Raw genomic sequence first — 19,122 nt, forward strand, 5'->3', positions numbered from 1 at the left:
TTTAATCAAAAGCTACTTTCAAATACCAAAAAAAGCATCATGAAAAATCCCAGCTGCAATTATTGTATGTTTTCCACTGGAGACTTAACGCCATATTTACATTAAGATTAAAGCAGTGGTAGCCACAATTTAAATATTTTAAATATATTTTAAAAATAAACAGTTAGATATTATCATGGCTAACAGTTTTCGTATGGTTTCCTTGACAGACAGACATATTTTTATACTGATAACACTATTAGGATGCTTTACCTAGAGGGGATAGCTTAGATTCATGTTATAGATTATCTGGAGTTGATAAGGCTATCAACACTACAGTTTTCAGAAAAAGCATATGTCTACATTGCTCATGAAACAGCATCAGAATGCTGCTAGCTGCAACTGTAGTTAACACAATGGTAGTCAGCACGTTTTCAACCCTAGCATGGACAGGACCTACATGTAACAGAGAATCACTTAACTGAATGATGTTTTCCTCACTTACTGTTCTACACACAGCCCTAAGAATCTTACTATTTTCCCCTACCCAAGGTATACTCCTCTCCTAGTTACAGTTCCTCATTAAAAGGGCTATTGTCTTCCAGTGGAGGGTTGGACCATCAATAATGGTCTCAACTGAAAAGAGGGGCTACTGTGGATATAAGCGAGCAGAACTTACCAAATTGGCCTCATCAGCACATTTCTGCCTGAGATCATTAAGTTGCTCCTCTAATTTGGCTTTTTGCTCATCGAGGCCATTAAGGATTTCCTGTGCTTCCTGTTTCTGAGCTTGCAGCTTCTGTAGATTACTGCTCTCCCTCTTCACTTCACATTGAAGATCCTGCAGAGAAACTTTTTTGTCAGTTTCTTTTCCTTGGCCACTGAAAAGTAGTTACTGCATTCCTTCTCGCTGCAGAGCAGTAGCTAGAGCCATAAAGGAACAGAGTCAAAATGAAGGAAGAAAGGAACTGGGGACATTTAGTGTGTTATGGAGAGAGGCCTGAAAATGTTTAAGTGATGGTGGGAAGTTACTCAGAACTACTGTAAACTGACTTCCAAATTTTGTCTGGTCAGTGTTAGTTTATGATTAATACAGCTAAAAAACAATCCTGTTTGCCATGCAAGGAAAACTGCTTTCATTTCTGAGATCAATCCTACATCCAAGCTTATAGAAATAAAGAAACTTATCTCTGAGTTACAATGTGTGGGAAGACCCATGCACCTGTGCAGAGCCCAGTCTGAAGTCAAATAGAAAGCTATAGGAGCAAAGAGTTGGGTTGAGACATCAAGAACCTCGTATGCTGGTCCATCATGTTTGCTCTAGTATAAAACACTGACCTCTGCTGAGTATGAATTACTTGTCTTAGTAACATGCCATGGACAGACAAAAGTACCACTAAACACAATGCCTGCAGTACACATATACTATAGGATTCTCTACCAAGACCCCCAAAACTCAAAACAAATCATCAAAACAATCATCCTAAACTCCTTAGCGAAGACTTTAATTTATCCAAAAATAGAGATAGGCTTCTTATTTGACTAATCCTAGTCCAATAATAAGTCTATGGATACTACAGAATGTTGCACCACCTAAGTCATATACGATTTTATGTGCACACATTTTTAATCACATGAATTCTGTTTAGCTATAGGCCACAACAAGCACATTAGTTCAGTGGGGTAAATTTTAAACAATTCAGTTTCCAAATGGTGAAGTCGTGACCATCATCAAGAATATTTTAGATGAAAAAATGTTTATCGTATAAATTAGTGAGATTACAAAATATCCTTGTATCTCATTGCTCGCCTACACAATTTTCTGTAGTATGCTGTGAACGTTAAAGGAAACAAAAGCAGAATGATCCACGGCATAATACCCGTTACTATTTTTAAGAGATAAAAACTCATCAATTCAGCTGAGCAGACAAAAGATCAATGTAACTGTGCAATTAATGGTGAAAAGAAAATGTCTACTTGTAAATGCTGTCTGATTAACCCAATAAAATAGAAATTCAATTAGAAAGAATGTCACCCAATAGTTATGCTATATGTGAAATTCTAGGAACTGCCTTCTACATAGATCTTACCCTTTTCTACTACTGCATTTAGATGGAACATTTACTTTCATTCCATATATACTAGGTTGGTAAATATACTGTATTTTAAGGATATTGCTCTGCCGGACAGTATCTAGTATCCAATATGCTTTTGGAGGATTTTCTCTTTTTTAAAAGCAGCTCATTAATACATTCTGAAGTAAAAAAGTCAGTCTCCAAGAAATTAGTTACAAATTTTAATTCTATCTTAAATCTACTCTTCACCTTTTTGTATGTTACATTTATGGATTTTTCTAATTTATATTTTAATATTTATCTAACAGGCTTGTCTGCAGTGCCCATCACTGTAATATCCGTGCACCTCACAAAAGAAAGTTACCCTCACTACCCCTGGGTGGCTGGGGACTGCCACCTCAATTTTACAGGGGAAGAAATTTGGGCAGAAAGGTGAGAGACTTGCCAGTTGCAGAGCCAAAACTGAAATCCAGCTCTCCAGATTGCCCTATCAGTGCGTTACGAAGGCTATTCTTTCCTATGACAAATGACCATAATTTAAATCCCTCCTTAAAATACTAGTTCTAGTCAGTATTTGTTATTTATACAGCAGAGACACCTAGGGACCTCAATCAAGGATCAGGATCTTATTGTGCTATACACTGTACAAGCTTGAAATTTAAGAAGGCAACCCTACCCCAGAATTCATAATTTAAGTTTACATAGTAAAAGGAGCACTTTTTGTATAACAGCGATCTCAGTTCACCACCCAGTTAACTCTCATCAGATAGCAGCGTACTATAGGCACGAGAGAAGAGCAGAGCAGAATCTACATATGGGAGTTGAAAGAGGATATAAAGGTAGCTCTAAATTTTGATGGGAAATCTTTTCTTGCTTGCAAAAAAGTGGCATGGAAAAAAATACAAAAGGTGCTTCAACAAGCAGATGATTCAGGCTTGCATTTTTGGAAGAGCAAAGGTAAAGGTTGGTGGCTCATTAAAATGACAGGTCAGATAGGAAGGTCTATATGGTGAAACACCATAAAAGCAGAAATTTGTTAGTCTTTAAGGTGCTACAGGACTCTTGTTTTTGCTGTATACAGACTAACATGGCTACCCTCTGGAACATAAAAGCAAAGGTGTTTGATGCACAGGACAAGGGAGTAATATAAATATGGGGGTGAGGTGGCAGGAAAATGATTAAACAATCTTCCATCATTAAAAAAAAGCTCAATGTAACTGAAATTGCATCTTCATCTGCTCAATTAACTATCTGAACTCTAGCTCTATGGTCTTGTCTGCCTAAGGCCATGTCTACACTACCACTTTTGTCGGTATAACTTATGTCGCTCAGGACTGTGAAAAAACACCCAAGTGACATAAGTTACAGGACAGAAACACCAGTGTGGACAGTGTTACGTTGGTGGGAGAGCGTCTCCTGCCAACATAGCTACTGCTGCTTGTTGGTGGTTTTATTATGCTGATGGGAGAGTTCTCTCCCATTGGCACAGAGCAGCTACACGAGTCATCTTACAGCGACACAGCTGCATCGGTACAGCTCTGCCACTGTAAGGTCTCTAGTATAGACATGGCCTAATTTACTGCAAATTGTAAATTTATTTTAATAGCAAACTGGATTAGGCATCTTTCTGTTTTCATTCAAATGGCAGATAATTCAAACCAATTCACCAACATTTCCCTCTTATGAATTACCTGAAATCCTTTGACTGAAGGACGAGGTTTCTTTCAGTAACTGACTCCGAAAACTTAGACATCACATTTTCTTTCTGAGTTGCAGATGAGTAGCTTCACTTTTTTGAGATTTAGATTTATAGCCATCCCTAATTTCCACGAGACTCATTCTTACTAGCAATAACCACATGGAAAGCTGAGAGCTGATTCTTCTTTGCCCCCAGACTTAAGAGTGCTGCTGAAAGTTTTAGTCCAGAGGCCTGTCCTGTTAGAAGTTGCTCCTCCCTGAACCCCTGCCACATACCCCCTCCATGCTTCTCAGAGACTCACCAAAATGCTAGGAACTGGCCAATCCTGCACTTGTAAAACCTCAGACTTAGCTAGTTTCTCAAAAACAGCTAGCACAATTCTGTTCCCAGTGTGGAACAGAGCCAAACGGTTATACTTTGCTATCGTATTCCTTTCCTAACAGGAACTTCAGTTATGCTATGGATATTCCACAAACCAATACTTTAATTAATCACACACACCACTGAAATAATGCCTTTGCTTAGGTGCAACAAAACTTAGCACATAGTTGCACATGATGTAAAGTCACAGTGCTTGCTCTGAACAGTTACTGATCAAGGACTTTTAATAAGTATGGCTCTAAATAAATGAAATGGAAGCATTAATATTTTAATTTCTAATGTAACAAAAAAGAAAAATGTTTATTTAAAACTAGAGCAGAATTCCCTGTCCCTTCAAAAAGGGACAACACTAATTCCCATATTACTACCTGCTTTTTAATATTCTTAATAGTGAGTTTTATATTAGTCACACATCAGCTACAAATACATTTAAAAACTTTTTCATATCTTCAGCTGTTTTGCAGGGACAAACATAAAAAACTAGTCCGACTTTCAAGTCAGAGTTCAGAGTCACACCTGTATGATGCACAGTCAATGCAATGCAATTTTCATACAAAGGTGTAATTATACATTTTGATACTATTGGAAACACCTTTATTTTTGTAACACCTTGCTGAGACTGAGTGAAAGGAACAGATGCATCGTTTGTTGCAGCAGATGGTGCAGCAACAAGTTCTCTTAGCAACTGATAGTCCATCTTGATTCTGAAATCACAAGATGGTAGGTATCTCTTTGCCATTGTTTTCCGAAACACCCGATAGGTTCCATGGAACCTATCCCTCAAGTGTGCATGAACACTAGTGTCAGGAACTTGTTGTCTCAGTGCAAAATATCAGCACTTCCTAAACCTCCCAACCCAACAAGACACATGGCTTTACTGAGTGATCTATTCGCTCCAGAAAGAGAATCAGCACAGTACAAATCTTCATATGCTGAATGCATTAAAGGCATAGAAAGGAAACAGAAAAGTAGAACAAGCCAGCCAGAGAAGGCATAAAAGAGGAAAAAGATGAAACAAGGAGATTAAGGTATGTAGACAAATGAATAGAAGAGCAAGATGAGTTCAGCAGTACCATTTGAGTAACAGATTGGAATTTGAAGAAATCAAAAAATTCTTGTTTAAAGTGTGATCCACTTCTCACATTGATTACTGGAGCTTTCTATTGTTGTTTGGCCTCATTACGTCTCATGTTTGTCCAAGATGCCAATGCAATATAATCATTTCCTTCCTACTTATCCTCCTCCTATGCCCCAAATTTCTGCACAGTCTTCCTTCAAATTCTAACTCCTTATCCTCTCTTACAACACTGGACTCATTAATTTACCAATGCCTGTCAGTCCTTCTGCTTGTTCAAATCTTCTCCCTTTAGCTTTTCCTATGATAGGCTTTATGCCTTCAATCATGTTGCCCCCTATGCCAGGGATACACTTCCCTATCCTCATTCACAGAGCTTCCTCGCTTAACAGTATCATCTCCTTTTCTCACCAATAATTCCCCACAGACTCCCTGTCCAGAACTGTGATCATATTTAAACTGTGAGATCCTCAGGAAGGGAATTTGTCTTAACTCTTCATAAAGATCCATGTAAATTTATAGTACTACATATACTTTTAATACAGGTGTAAAATACCCGAACAACTACTATATACTTCTCATCTAGTGTTAAAAGGAGAAGACAAGACAGAAGGTCATCAGAAGTTACACATCTTTCCTTACATTTAAAAACCTTTAAGGGAGTACAATGCTAAAAAAAGCAATAGTCTGCAAGTTCTGGAAACTGAATTTCTATTTATCCAGGGAACTATTAACGCATGGGCAGTGAAATGAAACTGTCTACAAACTTTCTATAGATTTCAGTGCGTTATTCCACAGGAAATGGGATCAAATTACATTTTCTTATGGCCTTTCTCTGAACAATAAAAGACATGGTATAATCAGGGCTGGCCTTTGGGGTACACAAGAAGGATACACCCATTTTGGTAGCCCAATGTCACGGGCCTTTTTTTGCTTTAAATATATAAGACTAGCCATTTTTGTTACATAGAATCTTGAAAACAAACTGATCACTGCATCTGGAAAGCTGACTCTGTTTTTTCCTAACATTCATAGTATTTCACCACAGCAGCCTAGGGTTGGCACTAAAGGGTCTGTGAAGACCACAGTCAGGGATCTCTCCATTTTGGAAGGAAACCCTGAAGGATGGGTGGCTGTCCAGATGATGGTGATAGTATTAGGGCCAAATACAAGTTGCTTCTCAGCCAGCTAAATTGGCTCCTCTACTGAGAAGCTAATGTGGAATCTGGCCATTGAGGAGGAGGTCAATGTGGTGAAAAGAAGTATAGTCCAGTGGACTAAGTTAGGAACTTGGATCAAAGAACTCTAATGTTCTATTTCCATTTCTGACACAGACTCTCTTTGGTCTTATGTAAATCATGTAGCCTTTTAGCACTACAACTCTGTTTCCCTTGTCTGCCCCTCTTTTTGCCTGCTACATCCTGCTGTTGGTTTGTCTTAATTCAGGCCCCCATCCTACAAACATTTACACACACACACTTAACTTAGATCAAGTGCCTAGCCACATGTGCATATAGTGAAGCACATGCATAAGTGCGAACAAGATCAGGACATTAATTTATAAGCTTCATGGCAGGGACCATCTCTTTCTACGTTTGCACGGTATCCCGTGCAATGAGGCTTTGATTCAAACTGGAGTCTTAGGGTGCTACAGTATCTTCTCTCGTGTAAAATAGCAACAATGCTACTTACCTCCTTACAGTGTGTTGTGACAATCAGCTTATTTTTAGAGCACTAATTATTGTCATACACAGAACAAACTGTAGAGAGTACTGAAGAGAGAATGAGCGATAGAAATGAAAATGCAGACGGGAAAGAACAGTAGAGAAGCAAGGCGAAGCAACAAGGAAGATCAAAAATAATATGAAAAAAATAGATGAAAGGGTGCTGCTTTTCAAGGAAAAGGAGACAAATGGATAGAAGAATGAAACAGAAGATAGTCAAAATAAGACAAATGGAAGGAGATTAAGGGAAGATAAATGGAAATAGAAAGGACAGCTTTTAGTTAGCTATATTTAGTATATGCATTATTCTCCTAGTGCACTATCCTGACAAACATCCCATATTTTTGTTTGGGTGAAGGGGATAGTTATTCTGCCCACCTATGTAAATACTTCTGACAATGCTGAATTCTACAGATAATGAATCTGTCAAATTTAGTGCAAATCAGAAAAAAAAAATGCATAACAAGAAGCAAAGTCTGGAAGTTAAAGACAAAAATTCAAATTAGAAATATGGCAGATTTATTTTATTTAAACAGTGAGGGTCATTAACCCACTGGAACAAATGACCAAGAGAAGTGGTGGATCCTCCATCTCTTCAGGTCTTCATATCAAGACTGGAATCCTTTCTGAAAAATATGCTTTAAATCAAACACAATGTTTCCAGGCTCAATGCAGAAGTAACGGAGTTAAAAATTCTATGGCCTGCGTTATACAGGTGGTCAGACTAGATGATCTAATGGATTTTTCTGACCTTTCAGTATAGCTATTCATATTTGTAAACTGCGGCACTTCAGCAAAACTTCGTGTTTTTAACTGATACTTTTCTGAAATTCCATTCTTATTATTGTTTTATAGCATTTTTTGTATACCAAGAAATTCATTTCTACTGCAGAACGGTATTTCCCAATCTCCTCCACAACTCGTTCAGCCAAAGCACAAACTGGGGATGTTTGTGAGATCACAAGTTGTTACCACAGAAATAATTTTGAAGTCACAAACACTGGACAGTGATATTACTAAATGAGTCGGGTAGAAGACATATTAGAAAGTAGAACGCTCTAGTACACAGTCAAATACCCTGGTAGTCAATGACACAGGGACCAAAATACAAAACAAGCATGACAATTTAGTGACAATCAATGTTATCTTTGTTGTATGTAGCTCTAGAAACACTGGTGCACAAACTTTACCAAAACCCAGAAACCAGCTCAACAGCACTGAAATTCATATCACAGTCACAATGTATCATGATATTTATGGCTGCCTCTGATCAGAAAAGGAACAATGATTAAGCCACCATGCAGGTCTGCTTTGTCTACACATTGACAGAACCTCTACGAGGATAAGGACTTAAAGTAGTTGCTTCCAGCATGACTGGTTTAGACAATGTCAACCATTACATTTTGTTGCATTACCTCTTCACCTCAAATGCTAGATACACAATACACTTTAGTAATGTTAATTCCTGTTAAGAAAACATAGAAAGTAACAGATCAAAAAGTTTTAATTTAGCACTATTTGTCTTCTTTTCAAAGCATGTCAGGAATTCAATCTTCAGGAAATAAACACACATGAACCATGAGATTCCAGCACATACCATACAAAATTATCCCTGATGTTTGTCAGACAGGAATAGCCAGAATAGTTTCTCTTTCACAGGTGAAAGCTTTTACTAAATTATTAAAAATAGACTCCATTCATCTGAGTGGCCAGATTTAATTAATACATTTGGTATAGCAAACTTCTATTTGACATCTTGTTGCATATTCATTTGGCTGTCATTTGTCCTGACATGCCAGGATCTGATTATCTCCTGAAAGGTTATGTGAAGAATTACCATCCAGTCATGAGGACTATAACATAAAATAGCTAAACAAAAATTCATAACAGTTGTGAGCAAGATTCAGAAAATGTAAGAAGATTTCAATCATTTATTCTCTATCAAATGCTAGCTAAGCTTTTATTGTCTATTGGTAATCCAAAAAAGTATTTAGATAATCAGGAGTCACACTGCAGAAAAATTTTGATTTTTAAATGCAGCAACTGAAGCTGTTTTTGTAACTTACCACTTAATTGAAAAATAGCTTTGCAGCATTTAATACAGCACTCGGCTGACTATAAGCCTCTTAAACCCTGGCATTTAACTGCCTAGATTAGGTCTTCATTCAAAAGGAAACAGCAACATTTGAATTTGCTGATCCTATGGAAAGTTTGTCATAGTCCTTTTAAAGTAAAGCTATTTAAAAGGAGGTTTAGATTTTAAAAAAATTCACCTTAGAGCAACAAATAATCCCAATTTAGGATTTACTGTGACTGTCATGAATTGGTATCACATGCTACAAAACCATTTAATTTGACCAGTTTATTAGTCTTAATTGGCATGGCACTGAAATATCTTCACTGGTTTGTGTAATACATATATATTCTCTCTCTCTCACACACACACACACTTTTTTAAGGTAATCTATTCCTTAGACAACACCATGTAAACAGTAAATGATTTGGTTTAAAGACTCAATCATTATATTGCTATAAGGATGAATGTGCCACCAAAATCAGAAGTCAGATATGAGAAATTCTATAACCCCTTTACCTGGACTTCATTTGCCCTCAGTTTGATTGTATCTTCTTTCTCCTTGAGGTCCTGTTCCACATTATTCTTTTCCCTAGAAGACCAACAAAATATGCAAGAATACTTAAGAACATCAGTTACAGTTATCCAGCTTCCTAATCCTGTATCTCTTTTTAAATACATAGTGAAACATTAAATAAAAGAAAAGATTTTAGGGTGTCTCAGTTCCTTAAATTATTTACAAAGCAGATGATTATATATTTGCCCAGCATAAAAAAGCCTTCTCATTGAAGTATGGATTGGTGAAAAGAACAGCTCAAAAAGGGAAGGGGAGGAGGAGAAAAATCAATGAAATACTGTCTTCAGTGATCTCACTGTTGCTATGGAGCAACTGTCTAATGAAGACTGCTGGGAAAAGTGGGAGGGATTGCATCAGCTTCCATATATTTAACCCTTGGAAACACAAGTAAAACAGCTAGGAAACAGTTCCAAGTGCCAGGAACCAAGTAATTAGTCAGACAGTTTAGCTGTACTTAAAAGGTGTTAGGTACCATTTACAGAGAAATTTTGAGACAAAGCAAAAATGCTAGTTTGACTTTAACCAGATGAACCCAGAGACCCCATATACAGATATATGCTGTGTCACATCAAATCTGCTTCTACAGAAATAAATTCAAGTTTAAGTTACAGTGATTACTGATGGCTGGACAATGATCACTGGAATTCCTAGCTATCATTATTAGTAATAGATAAAAACTCCAAATCAGACAAAAGGACTTCCTTTTTAAACATATGAGCAAGAACTGCAACTCTCCTCCCTTTGTTTGTGGCTGTACAATGATATTTCAGGCTTAACAAAGCAGTTTTTTTTAAGCTGTGTATAAGTCATTTCCTCAACAGACCAAATTTATTTTTACCCTCTGGATTTTTTCTTTTTACAATTGTTAATTCTAGAACACAGACACACATGCACAGTCTCAAGAGTAAAGAAACAGAAGCATAGAGGGGAAATTTTAGTTTTGTCATCCAAGTTTAATATCAATGAACAGTTGTCAATTGTTACTTCAGATTTTTTAAATAATATCTTAGTGATAATAGTAATTTAATAATATTTCTGTAATGTCTTGGTAGTCAATACAATTTTGTTTTTGGTCAGATAAGGTGAATGCTAAAGTATTCTTGCCATAAGGCTTCACTGCCCTAAGGTTTTATCTTTAACCTGACTGAGCAGTATTTTGGTTTTCTGTTAGGCTACATATGGTACTAGCGTAACACCCATGGATCAGAAAGTTAAAAGTTTTTAAAATGAGCACATTTAAAAAAAAAATAACCACATACTGAATTTTGGTATTATTCACTCTTACAATACAATTTAATGAAAGTGCAGTTTGCTATTTTTATGTATGAACAGAAGACTAATTGGGGAAAACTGCACATTAATAAAGTCATTATCTACTTTTCTGTTTGGTGTAAACCTTTGAGATTGTACAATTTCTCACTAACTGTTCATCAGATGAAGAGCAATGTTGTGAAGATTTTAAGCAATCCTTTACCATGCGCATCATTTTTATAGGTTTCTCCTGTAACTCAGTGAACCAGTATGTTATGTAAAAGCAATTCCAGGGAATCAGTTATGTTCCACAAAATGTAGATGGAAAAAAAAAAATCAACAAGGATATACAGTTAAAGTAAGTCTACCAATTCAGCCTTCATTTTCTTCCTTACATTTTCCAGAGATTACTCCTCTCAGTACCAATAAAGAATGTCCAGAGGTACTAAGAAATAAGTCAGGTTGAAAAATACTCCCAAACCCAAAGAATCACATCAAGCACAGTAAATATTCATTCATTTCATTATTCTCAGCAGTTGATAAAGATAAAACAGGTAAAGATAATATCTGAACATTACTAGGTTGATCAGCGCCTGTTCTTTTTTCTGGCTCAGGTATGAAAGATTAAAGGGAAACACATGCTATGTGCATGTTTTCATATAGGTCCTCCTTTTTACACCACTGTTAACAAGGAGTCCAAGGGACTAAGGGCATAAATAGCATTAGGTTGCAATAGCAGACCATGAATGACTGACACTGGCCAAGACAGAAAAAACTGACAATGAATCGGATGTCAAATGTCAGATGGTCAAAAGGGGGGGGGGGGGGGAAGAAATCTATGCAGTACTCTCAGGCAGAGAAAACAGCCCACTGCCACCTAAGATATATGGTTAGCTATAATTACACCTCCCTTTTTCAAAGTGTGATATCAAGACTATATGAGACCTACTCAATTCACAAATTTTTAGTATGTCATATTACAAATTTTAATTTTTCACAAATTGTTTGGTGGAAAATTCTTCAGAAATGCTCAGCTAATTCAAAAGAGAATCAGTACAAGTAGGTCATGATTTATGGAGTTTAATCCCCATACCATCTTAGTATTTGAAATACTATGGCCTTGTCTACACAAGATAATTTTACCAATTTAACTAAATCAGTTTCTAAATTTATAGTTATAAATCAATACAATTTTCTAATGTAGCTAAACACAAAATCATGTCATAACACTATCATACCAAACCATATTAAAAGTAATTAGTAAAATACAACTGATGTAAATAGTTCCTCCCTCCAATTGAAGAGTTTTTCTCTGCGTTTTGATCAACAGATTCATAACTGGAAGTATTAGTGGTTTCCCCTCCCAAGCTGCTCCTGAAATCTCCATCATCTCTCATTAGTACCTGACTAGGTGCCTGTGACTGTCTTTTGGATCCAGACCTCACCACAGTAATACATGCCTTTGTGATTTCTAGACTGAATTAGTGCAATGTCCTTTACTACAAAGCTTCAGGTGGCAAATAGCTCTCCACCTGTTAAGCAGTACTGTCCAAACGCAACACAATAGTCCTGTCCTCCAGAAATAATATTAACTTTCCATTCATTTCTGAATAAAATTTTATGAGTTGACTTTGGTCTATAAAGCCTTAAATGGCATGGTCCTTTGGTATCGAGGATATTACCTTTCTCCACATCTCCCTCCACTTTTTTTTTTTTTTTTTAAATCACAGGGACAATACTGGAGTAGACTTGAGCAATTATTGTTATTTATATTGTGGCAGTGTCTAGAGCAATGATACTCAGACTATGGCTCTTGAGTCACAAATGGCGTCTTAACGTGTCTCCTGCGGTTCTTTGCAGCATACGATATTAAAACGCTGTGTGATTTAATTATTAGCCAATCTAAGTTATTAACAAATCAGTATGTTTTTACTATGTTATTAACCAGTTGTAATTGATAAAATAATACTTGGCCAGTCATTTTTCTGTGAGAATAATATATAAACTAAATATTTCTCATCATACACTTTAAATACGAATATATTGTACTATAGTAAATGAAACAATGAATTCACACTACTGTGGCTCTTTTGGTTAATGTTCATCACTAATTTGGCTCCTGAATCACTGAGGATGAGTATCACTGGTCTAGTGACTTCAGTCAGGACCGGGACCCAATTCTACCAGGTGAAGCACAAACACATAAGATGACAGTCCTTGCCGCCAAGGAGCTAACTTTCTCAACAGACAAAGAACAGCGTGTGGGAAAGAAATACAAAATATAAGTGAAGTGTCCAAGATAATCTGGCACCCATTTTACTAGTTGATTTTTTTAATCAATATGTTTAACATTAATTTTATTAACTGGCAAGGAGAAGGCGGTGAGTAAGTAAGAGAGGAAAGTGGAGAGACAAAAGGAGCAGGAAAGGAGGGAAGGATTGAGAGGCATATGTATGGCAGAAACAATAAAGACAGCAGTGGGAAAGAAAGCAAGGAAGAGGGGCAGAAAGAAGAAAGGGCAAACCACCAAGTCAGACTACAGAAAACAGTATCCAGACATCTCATTTTTAGAGCCCTGCAAATCTGCGGATATCTGCTTTCTAACCATGGACTATATTTGCGGGTTGAATATGGATAAAAATTGTGTGTCCGCACAGGATTCTGCTCATCGTGCGGCTTCCAGTGGCTGAGGGAGTATACGAGGTATGTGTGAGCAACTCTGCCAGAGACTGGAGAGGAGTAGTCAAAACAGAGTGTCACTATATTCCTAACTGACAGTGGGGAAGTCTCTGCTATACCTGAAGAATAGCTCTACTCACTGGAGGCTCTGCTCTGCTTCCCCCACATATGTGGATGGGGAAAGAGGCATTTGGGGCAGCTTCTTCTGCCCATGTTAATAAGTGATAATGGCTGGGGCCTGTCACTATCCCAACTCCTTCCAGATGTTCTAGATAAACTCATCTACCCACGTATCCTGAAGTCAAGGAATGCTTTAATTAACAGCAACAGGTTACCTCCAATCCCTCACTGATGGTGGTCCCATTACACTTTTTTTTGTTTGTTTTTTAGTTCCACAACAACATTCCTTTTTCCTGAACCCTCCCCTCTCCACTAAATTAGTCCACTAAATAAGCACTTATGCTCTGTTACACAAGTTCTCCAACTTTGGGGAGTATGTACAAAGTCTAATGATTCTGCCTACTCTATTTCTACAACCTTTTCTTAAAATCTTGATATAAACCCTTTATCATTACAACTGTTACACACACACACACACACACACACACACCCCATCTCCAAAGAATTCCATTTGCTTTCCTTATGTAGTATTTATAATAAAACTCATTAACTTAGAAGTTAACACAAATTCAGAGGCTATCTACAGAGTAAATGTACAAACGCCAGGCAAAATCCTTAATAAAGCTGTATATATACACCCTGCTTTTTACTGAAAGGACAATTACCAAACAGCACAAGACAATACACTTATGCTCAAGCCTCTATACCCGACACAAAGGAAAAGGAAGACTACGTTTCCTCTTTCCATACACCAGTAGCAGTTAAAATCTTATATGGCATAAATAAATCTAATGCCTTTTAGATCCAACAGAAAAACATGTCAATATGACATCAGCACTTCTGAAAGAATGATTGTAGTGAATCTAAACAGACGAAACAGCATATGCCAATGGTTTACTGAATTACAATTAGGGTTTAGAAATAGCAAATTGCATTGAAGAAATACTAAAACCATAGGTGAGTAATTAAGATAAGATTGTTGTAATTCTCTTTTACCTACCTCTGCAGATCAACTATTTCATTGTTTAAAGTATCTAGCTCTTTAATTGCAGAAAAATCTGCCACTGGAGTCAGTCCTAGAGCGCTCTGTAAAATACAAAATAGATACCTTTAGTTTATACTTTATACATTAAATTAACTGACCTAGTATTGAGCTCTAGCTAAAAAATAAAATGTAATCTTAATTCTAAGCCTATTCTTACAGAACTGCCCCCCTCCAGCACAAGGCAAGTGAAATTCTTGTGAAAGCCATTAGAATTTCCAACTTGCTATAAACTAAGTTTGACTGAAATAAAGATTTAGAGAGTGTACAAATGTACAAAATGCATAATCAGTACAACTATTTTATTCCATGACCAAGATGCTTAATACCACCACTGTAGCACAGGTTGGCAATGAGAGAGACCTGGAGAGAATGCTTCTCAGTCTTAAGTAACTACCAGTAAATTTTGGAGTAACAAGGACAGTCTCAGAAAGAAACTGGCAAGAGGAGGAGATGGTGATGATGTCAAGAGGACCTATCAGTCTAACCAAAGGCACTATTATGAGAATTAAATCAACAATCTGATTGATGTCTCCAAATTACAAATTAGCACAACCTAAGCCAACACAAAAATTAGAAACTGTTTGTAATATTTAAGGGCTTAAAGATCAAAGGTTTTAAATACAAAAAAACTGTAAAACATTACATTATTCACAAAATATGACTACTGTCAAATTATACTATCTGCCATAATTCAAACACTTTTGTTTCTCCTGCAAATGTTTGTCATTGCATGAACTCTTCCAGGGGAAGCTCAGAACCATAATCTTAGGCTTTGACATACAAAAGCCTACACATACACTTAATTACAAAATAACTTTTTAAAAAGTAATTTTATAACTAACACTGAGTTAGTTTTCTATTAATGATTTTAGTTTTGCTATTAATTTAAAAAGATATTTCCTGCTCATTTTTAAGTTTTACAGAAGACTTGCTTGGAGGATTATTGAAATGTGTGTAGTAGTTTATACACAGAGGGACACACAAAAAAATTGATCTGAACAACCTAAAAGAGTGAATTTAAATGAACTGATTAAACTCCATTAAGACTTTGGGTGGGCACTGTTATTCAGAATTAAAATGGTTTTAATTAAGATGAACCGAACTCACTTTGAAAGTGAATTAAGATGAAGTGGATTAAGGCTAGTATGTCCACACAAGTGCTTAATGCAGTTTAACCAATTCACTTTAAATGCACACCTTTAGTTAATTCAGATTAATTTTTCTGAGTGTCCCCATATAGAAAAGCCCTAAGGCATGATACTTTGAGTTGGACAAAAAGCACACCCCACACATCCATCCTGTCCTGAGGAGCTGGGCCTGGCTCTCCGCTCCGATAGTCGTGATTTGGCACACGTGATCACAATGCCACTCAGCTTTGGCCTGGGCACCCCTATCATAACGGATGGGTAACTGGACCAAATCTGAATGAGTGCTGTTGCCGCCACAATCTTCTCTCCACACCAGGCCAGGAGAAAGATATGTCTGCTCAGGCCAGGACCCAGTGATTGATTAATCTGGCCCTGACTGTACGGACCCACCTAGTACCTCCATGCAACCTACCATCTGGGAAACAGTGGACTAGAGAGACCAAAGTCTGCAGCCATACTTCAGCAAACGTATTCATTTTACAGTACCCTATCTGCATATTCAGATTCCTTAAACAGGACCTGAATGATCTCCTTCCTTAGCCCAACAATAAAATTTTCTGCCCAAGAACAGATACAAAGCTGTGAAGTGTAACTAAGTGAGTGTCATTTTTAAGCATAGTCTCACCTAACACAAGTAATAGGGCAATGTTTGACTTTGAAATTTTAGGACTCTTAATATTTGAGAACCTGAAAGAATAAAATGCTGTTCACTTTGTTAACATTACATAAAGCCCTGATGTGTGTAATAGTAACTTGCAAGAGCAATCATATATGCATAAAACAACTGCATATTTAAACTTAAATAGCCTTTGGCATAAAACTGGAACCATGCATTAGCCAAATCTATTTTGTATAAAGAAAAGTAAACTGCAATTTTATTGTGAAATTGTGAATAGCAATATATGCCAATTGGAACGTGTTCTCTTGAGTGTATGATTTTTTTTTAATTGACAAAATAAGAGCTTGCGTTTAATTTCAGTTCTATTCTGAAAAGGGACTCAACACACCACTGTTCATTGTGTTCCAGTGACTCCAGATCAAACATGCTAACCTTACAGGAAGTGTTTTTCTAACTACACAAACTCAGTCTGGGGGTGCTACCCTCCCCACCTCCTCCTTCCCATGCATCACAAGTTAGAGGGGTTTTTTAAACTTTATTTGTTTTTATATAAAATATTAACATTATGTATTAAACTTATAAATACATGCACAAGATGGAAATATTATATAAACAACAAAATTCAATGTTCATTATCTGTAAAACCTGGAAAAAACAACAACAAACCCAACCAAACAACAAAACTTGAACCTGTAGAGGTCATGCAGAGCCATTATACAGATTCTGCGGGCTAAATTATACCCTGGTTTAAACTGAGGTGTAAACCAGCTTGATTTTCAATTCTTAAATGGAGCTGTAGGACCTGGCAGTTAGAAAAACAAATAGCTTCTTACTTCTAAATTAAACATATTTGGTATGGGAGTGAGTAAAAGAAACTCAGATTTCTTCAATGGCGTTATTAGACTCTAATTGCATGCTAATGCTCATACTTTTTGTAAAACTTATAAATTTGGAGATTGCATGAATAGAGGAAAAAGTATTAGGTAGAGTCAGGCAGAGTACAATGGTGTTGTTGTCCACGTTTGCCCACACAATTGTGGCAATTCACTTCAAAACCTGATATGCAAGGTTCCTACAGCTCTAAGACTAGTGCCTCTCAAATGCAGACTTGCAATCATAATCAAATGCATGATGGTTTTTCACAAATCAGGATACCCAGTGGACTAGGATTAAACCACTAAAGTTTTCCACTTAGATGATTTATGAAGGCATTTGCACTCATCTGAAAACTGAATACTTCTTAAATTTTAGGGTTTTCCCACCCAGAAAACAAATATTTCTATATTTTACATATGTACGTGCTCTGAGGGAGGGAGAATGACCAAACTACTTTGCACTTCAGTTCTTTTGGGCTGCAGAGCAGCACACTGGTAGCCATGTAAATCTGCTGTAAATTAGATCAACCCCAGGGATCCACCCAAACAGAGCTCACATCAGGAACAGTTTTACTTGCCTTTTCTCCACAGGGGCAATCAATTCATAAGCCCTTTCATCATCTCTAATCTCTTCAGAGGTTTGAAGATGTTTAAGGGCCTTGATCAACCCTGCTAAAAAACCTGTGAGGCTTTTTTTAAAATGGCTGAGTGGATGTTGGATCTTTACAGCTACAAACAGTTGAGGACTGGTACATAATTTTGCCTCTCCCTACATACAGTATCTCATTGAATCTCTTCTTGAGATCCCCCTCTAAAATTAAGAATGGGCAAATTGACAGATCTTCAAAAGTTGTTTTCAATGAGGAAGCATCATCAAATGAGGGTGTTTCTAATGGGGTGCTGCAGGGATCGGTACCAGGCCCAATACTATTCAACATTTTCATCAATGATCTAGATGTAAATATAAAATCATTGCTGATTAAATTTAAGGATAACACAGAGTGGTGAAGTGATAAATGACGACAGGGCAATCACACACAGCAATCTGGATCAACTGGTAAACTGAGCCCATTAAAAATGCATTTTAATACAGCCAAATGCAAAGTTATACCTCTAGGAACAAGGAATGCAGGCCAAAACTACAGAATGGGGGACTGTATCATGGAAAACAGGGACTGAAAAGGATTTGGGGGCACAGTGGACAAGCAACTCAATAGAAGCTCTCAATGAGATACTGTGGCAAAAACAGCTAATGAGATCCTTGTATATGTAAATGGGAATAGTGAGTGAAGAAGTGATTTTACTTCTGCAAAACAGCATTGGTGTGGCCAATACTGTGATACCACATCCAGTTCTGGTGCCCACATCTTAAAAAGGATGTTGAAAAATTGGAGAGATTGCAGAAAATTAATTAACCTATTACACCACCTACTCTCTTCCCCCAAGAAACCGATTATATTAATTCTTACTGTCAGCCACGTTAGTAAAGATAGAACTCTACCAGGCAAATGCTGCTTTTGTCAACCCATTCCATTTCTACACCCCAACAGTGAGTAATGCTACACGATTATGGCTGTTGATATTTTTTGCTACTAGAATGTCATCACATGGGCATAGGGAATCAAAAGACTAAGTGCAGCTAGACTATGTCACTGCAGTAGTTGTCTGCAGCACTTCCTCCCCCCCGCTTGGTTTTTTGCCTTCCCCTATAAATTCCAAGTTGAGAAATGTAGCTGTCTACATTGGATATTTTACGGCATAAAAGAATATCTCTTTTGAGAACTGCATGTTCAGGCTGTTG

The 19,122-nt window shown here is 37.0% G+C and overlaps 1 protein-coding gene across 2 annotated transcripts in view; it reads right to left on the minus strand.

Annotated features, from left to right (window-relative positions):
* EPS15 (epidermal growth factor receptor pathway substrate 15) overlaps positions 1 to 19,122 on the minus strand; it is a 99,077-nt gene that overhangs the window by 30,173 nt on the left and 49,782 nt on the right. For both annotated transcript variants that reach the window (XM_067535410.1, XM_067535411.1), the window contains exons 12-14: positions 14,635 to 14,720; positions 9,527 to 9,599; positions 659 to 820 (exon numbers count right to left, since the gene is read on the minus strand). In XM_067535410.1, coding sequence (XP_067391511.1) covers positions 659 to 820; positions 9,527 to 9,599; positions 14,635 to 14,720 — 321 coding nt within the window. The remainder of the gene's footprint in view (positions 1 to 658; positions 821 to 9,526; positions 9,600 to 14,634; positions 14,721 to 19,122) is intronic.

This window comes from Emydura macquarii, unplaced genomic scaffold, assembly GCF_026122565.2.
Source record: "Emydura macquarii macquarii isolate MOO-44397 ecotype Brisbane River unplaced genomic scaffold, CSIRO-AGI_Emac_v2 contig_3506, whole genome shotgun sequence".
Classification (NCBI taxonomy): domain Eukaryota; kingdom Metazoa; phylum Chordata; order Testudines; family Chelidae; genus Emydura; species Emydura macquarii.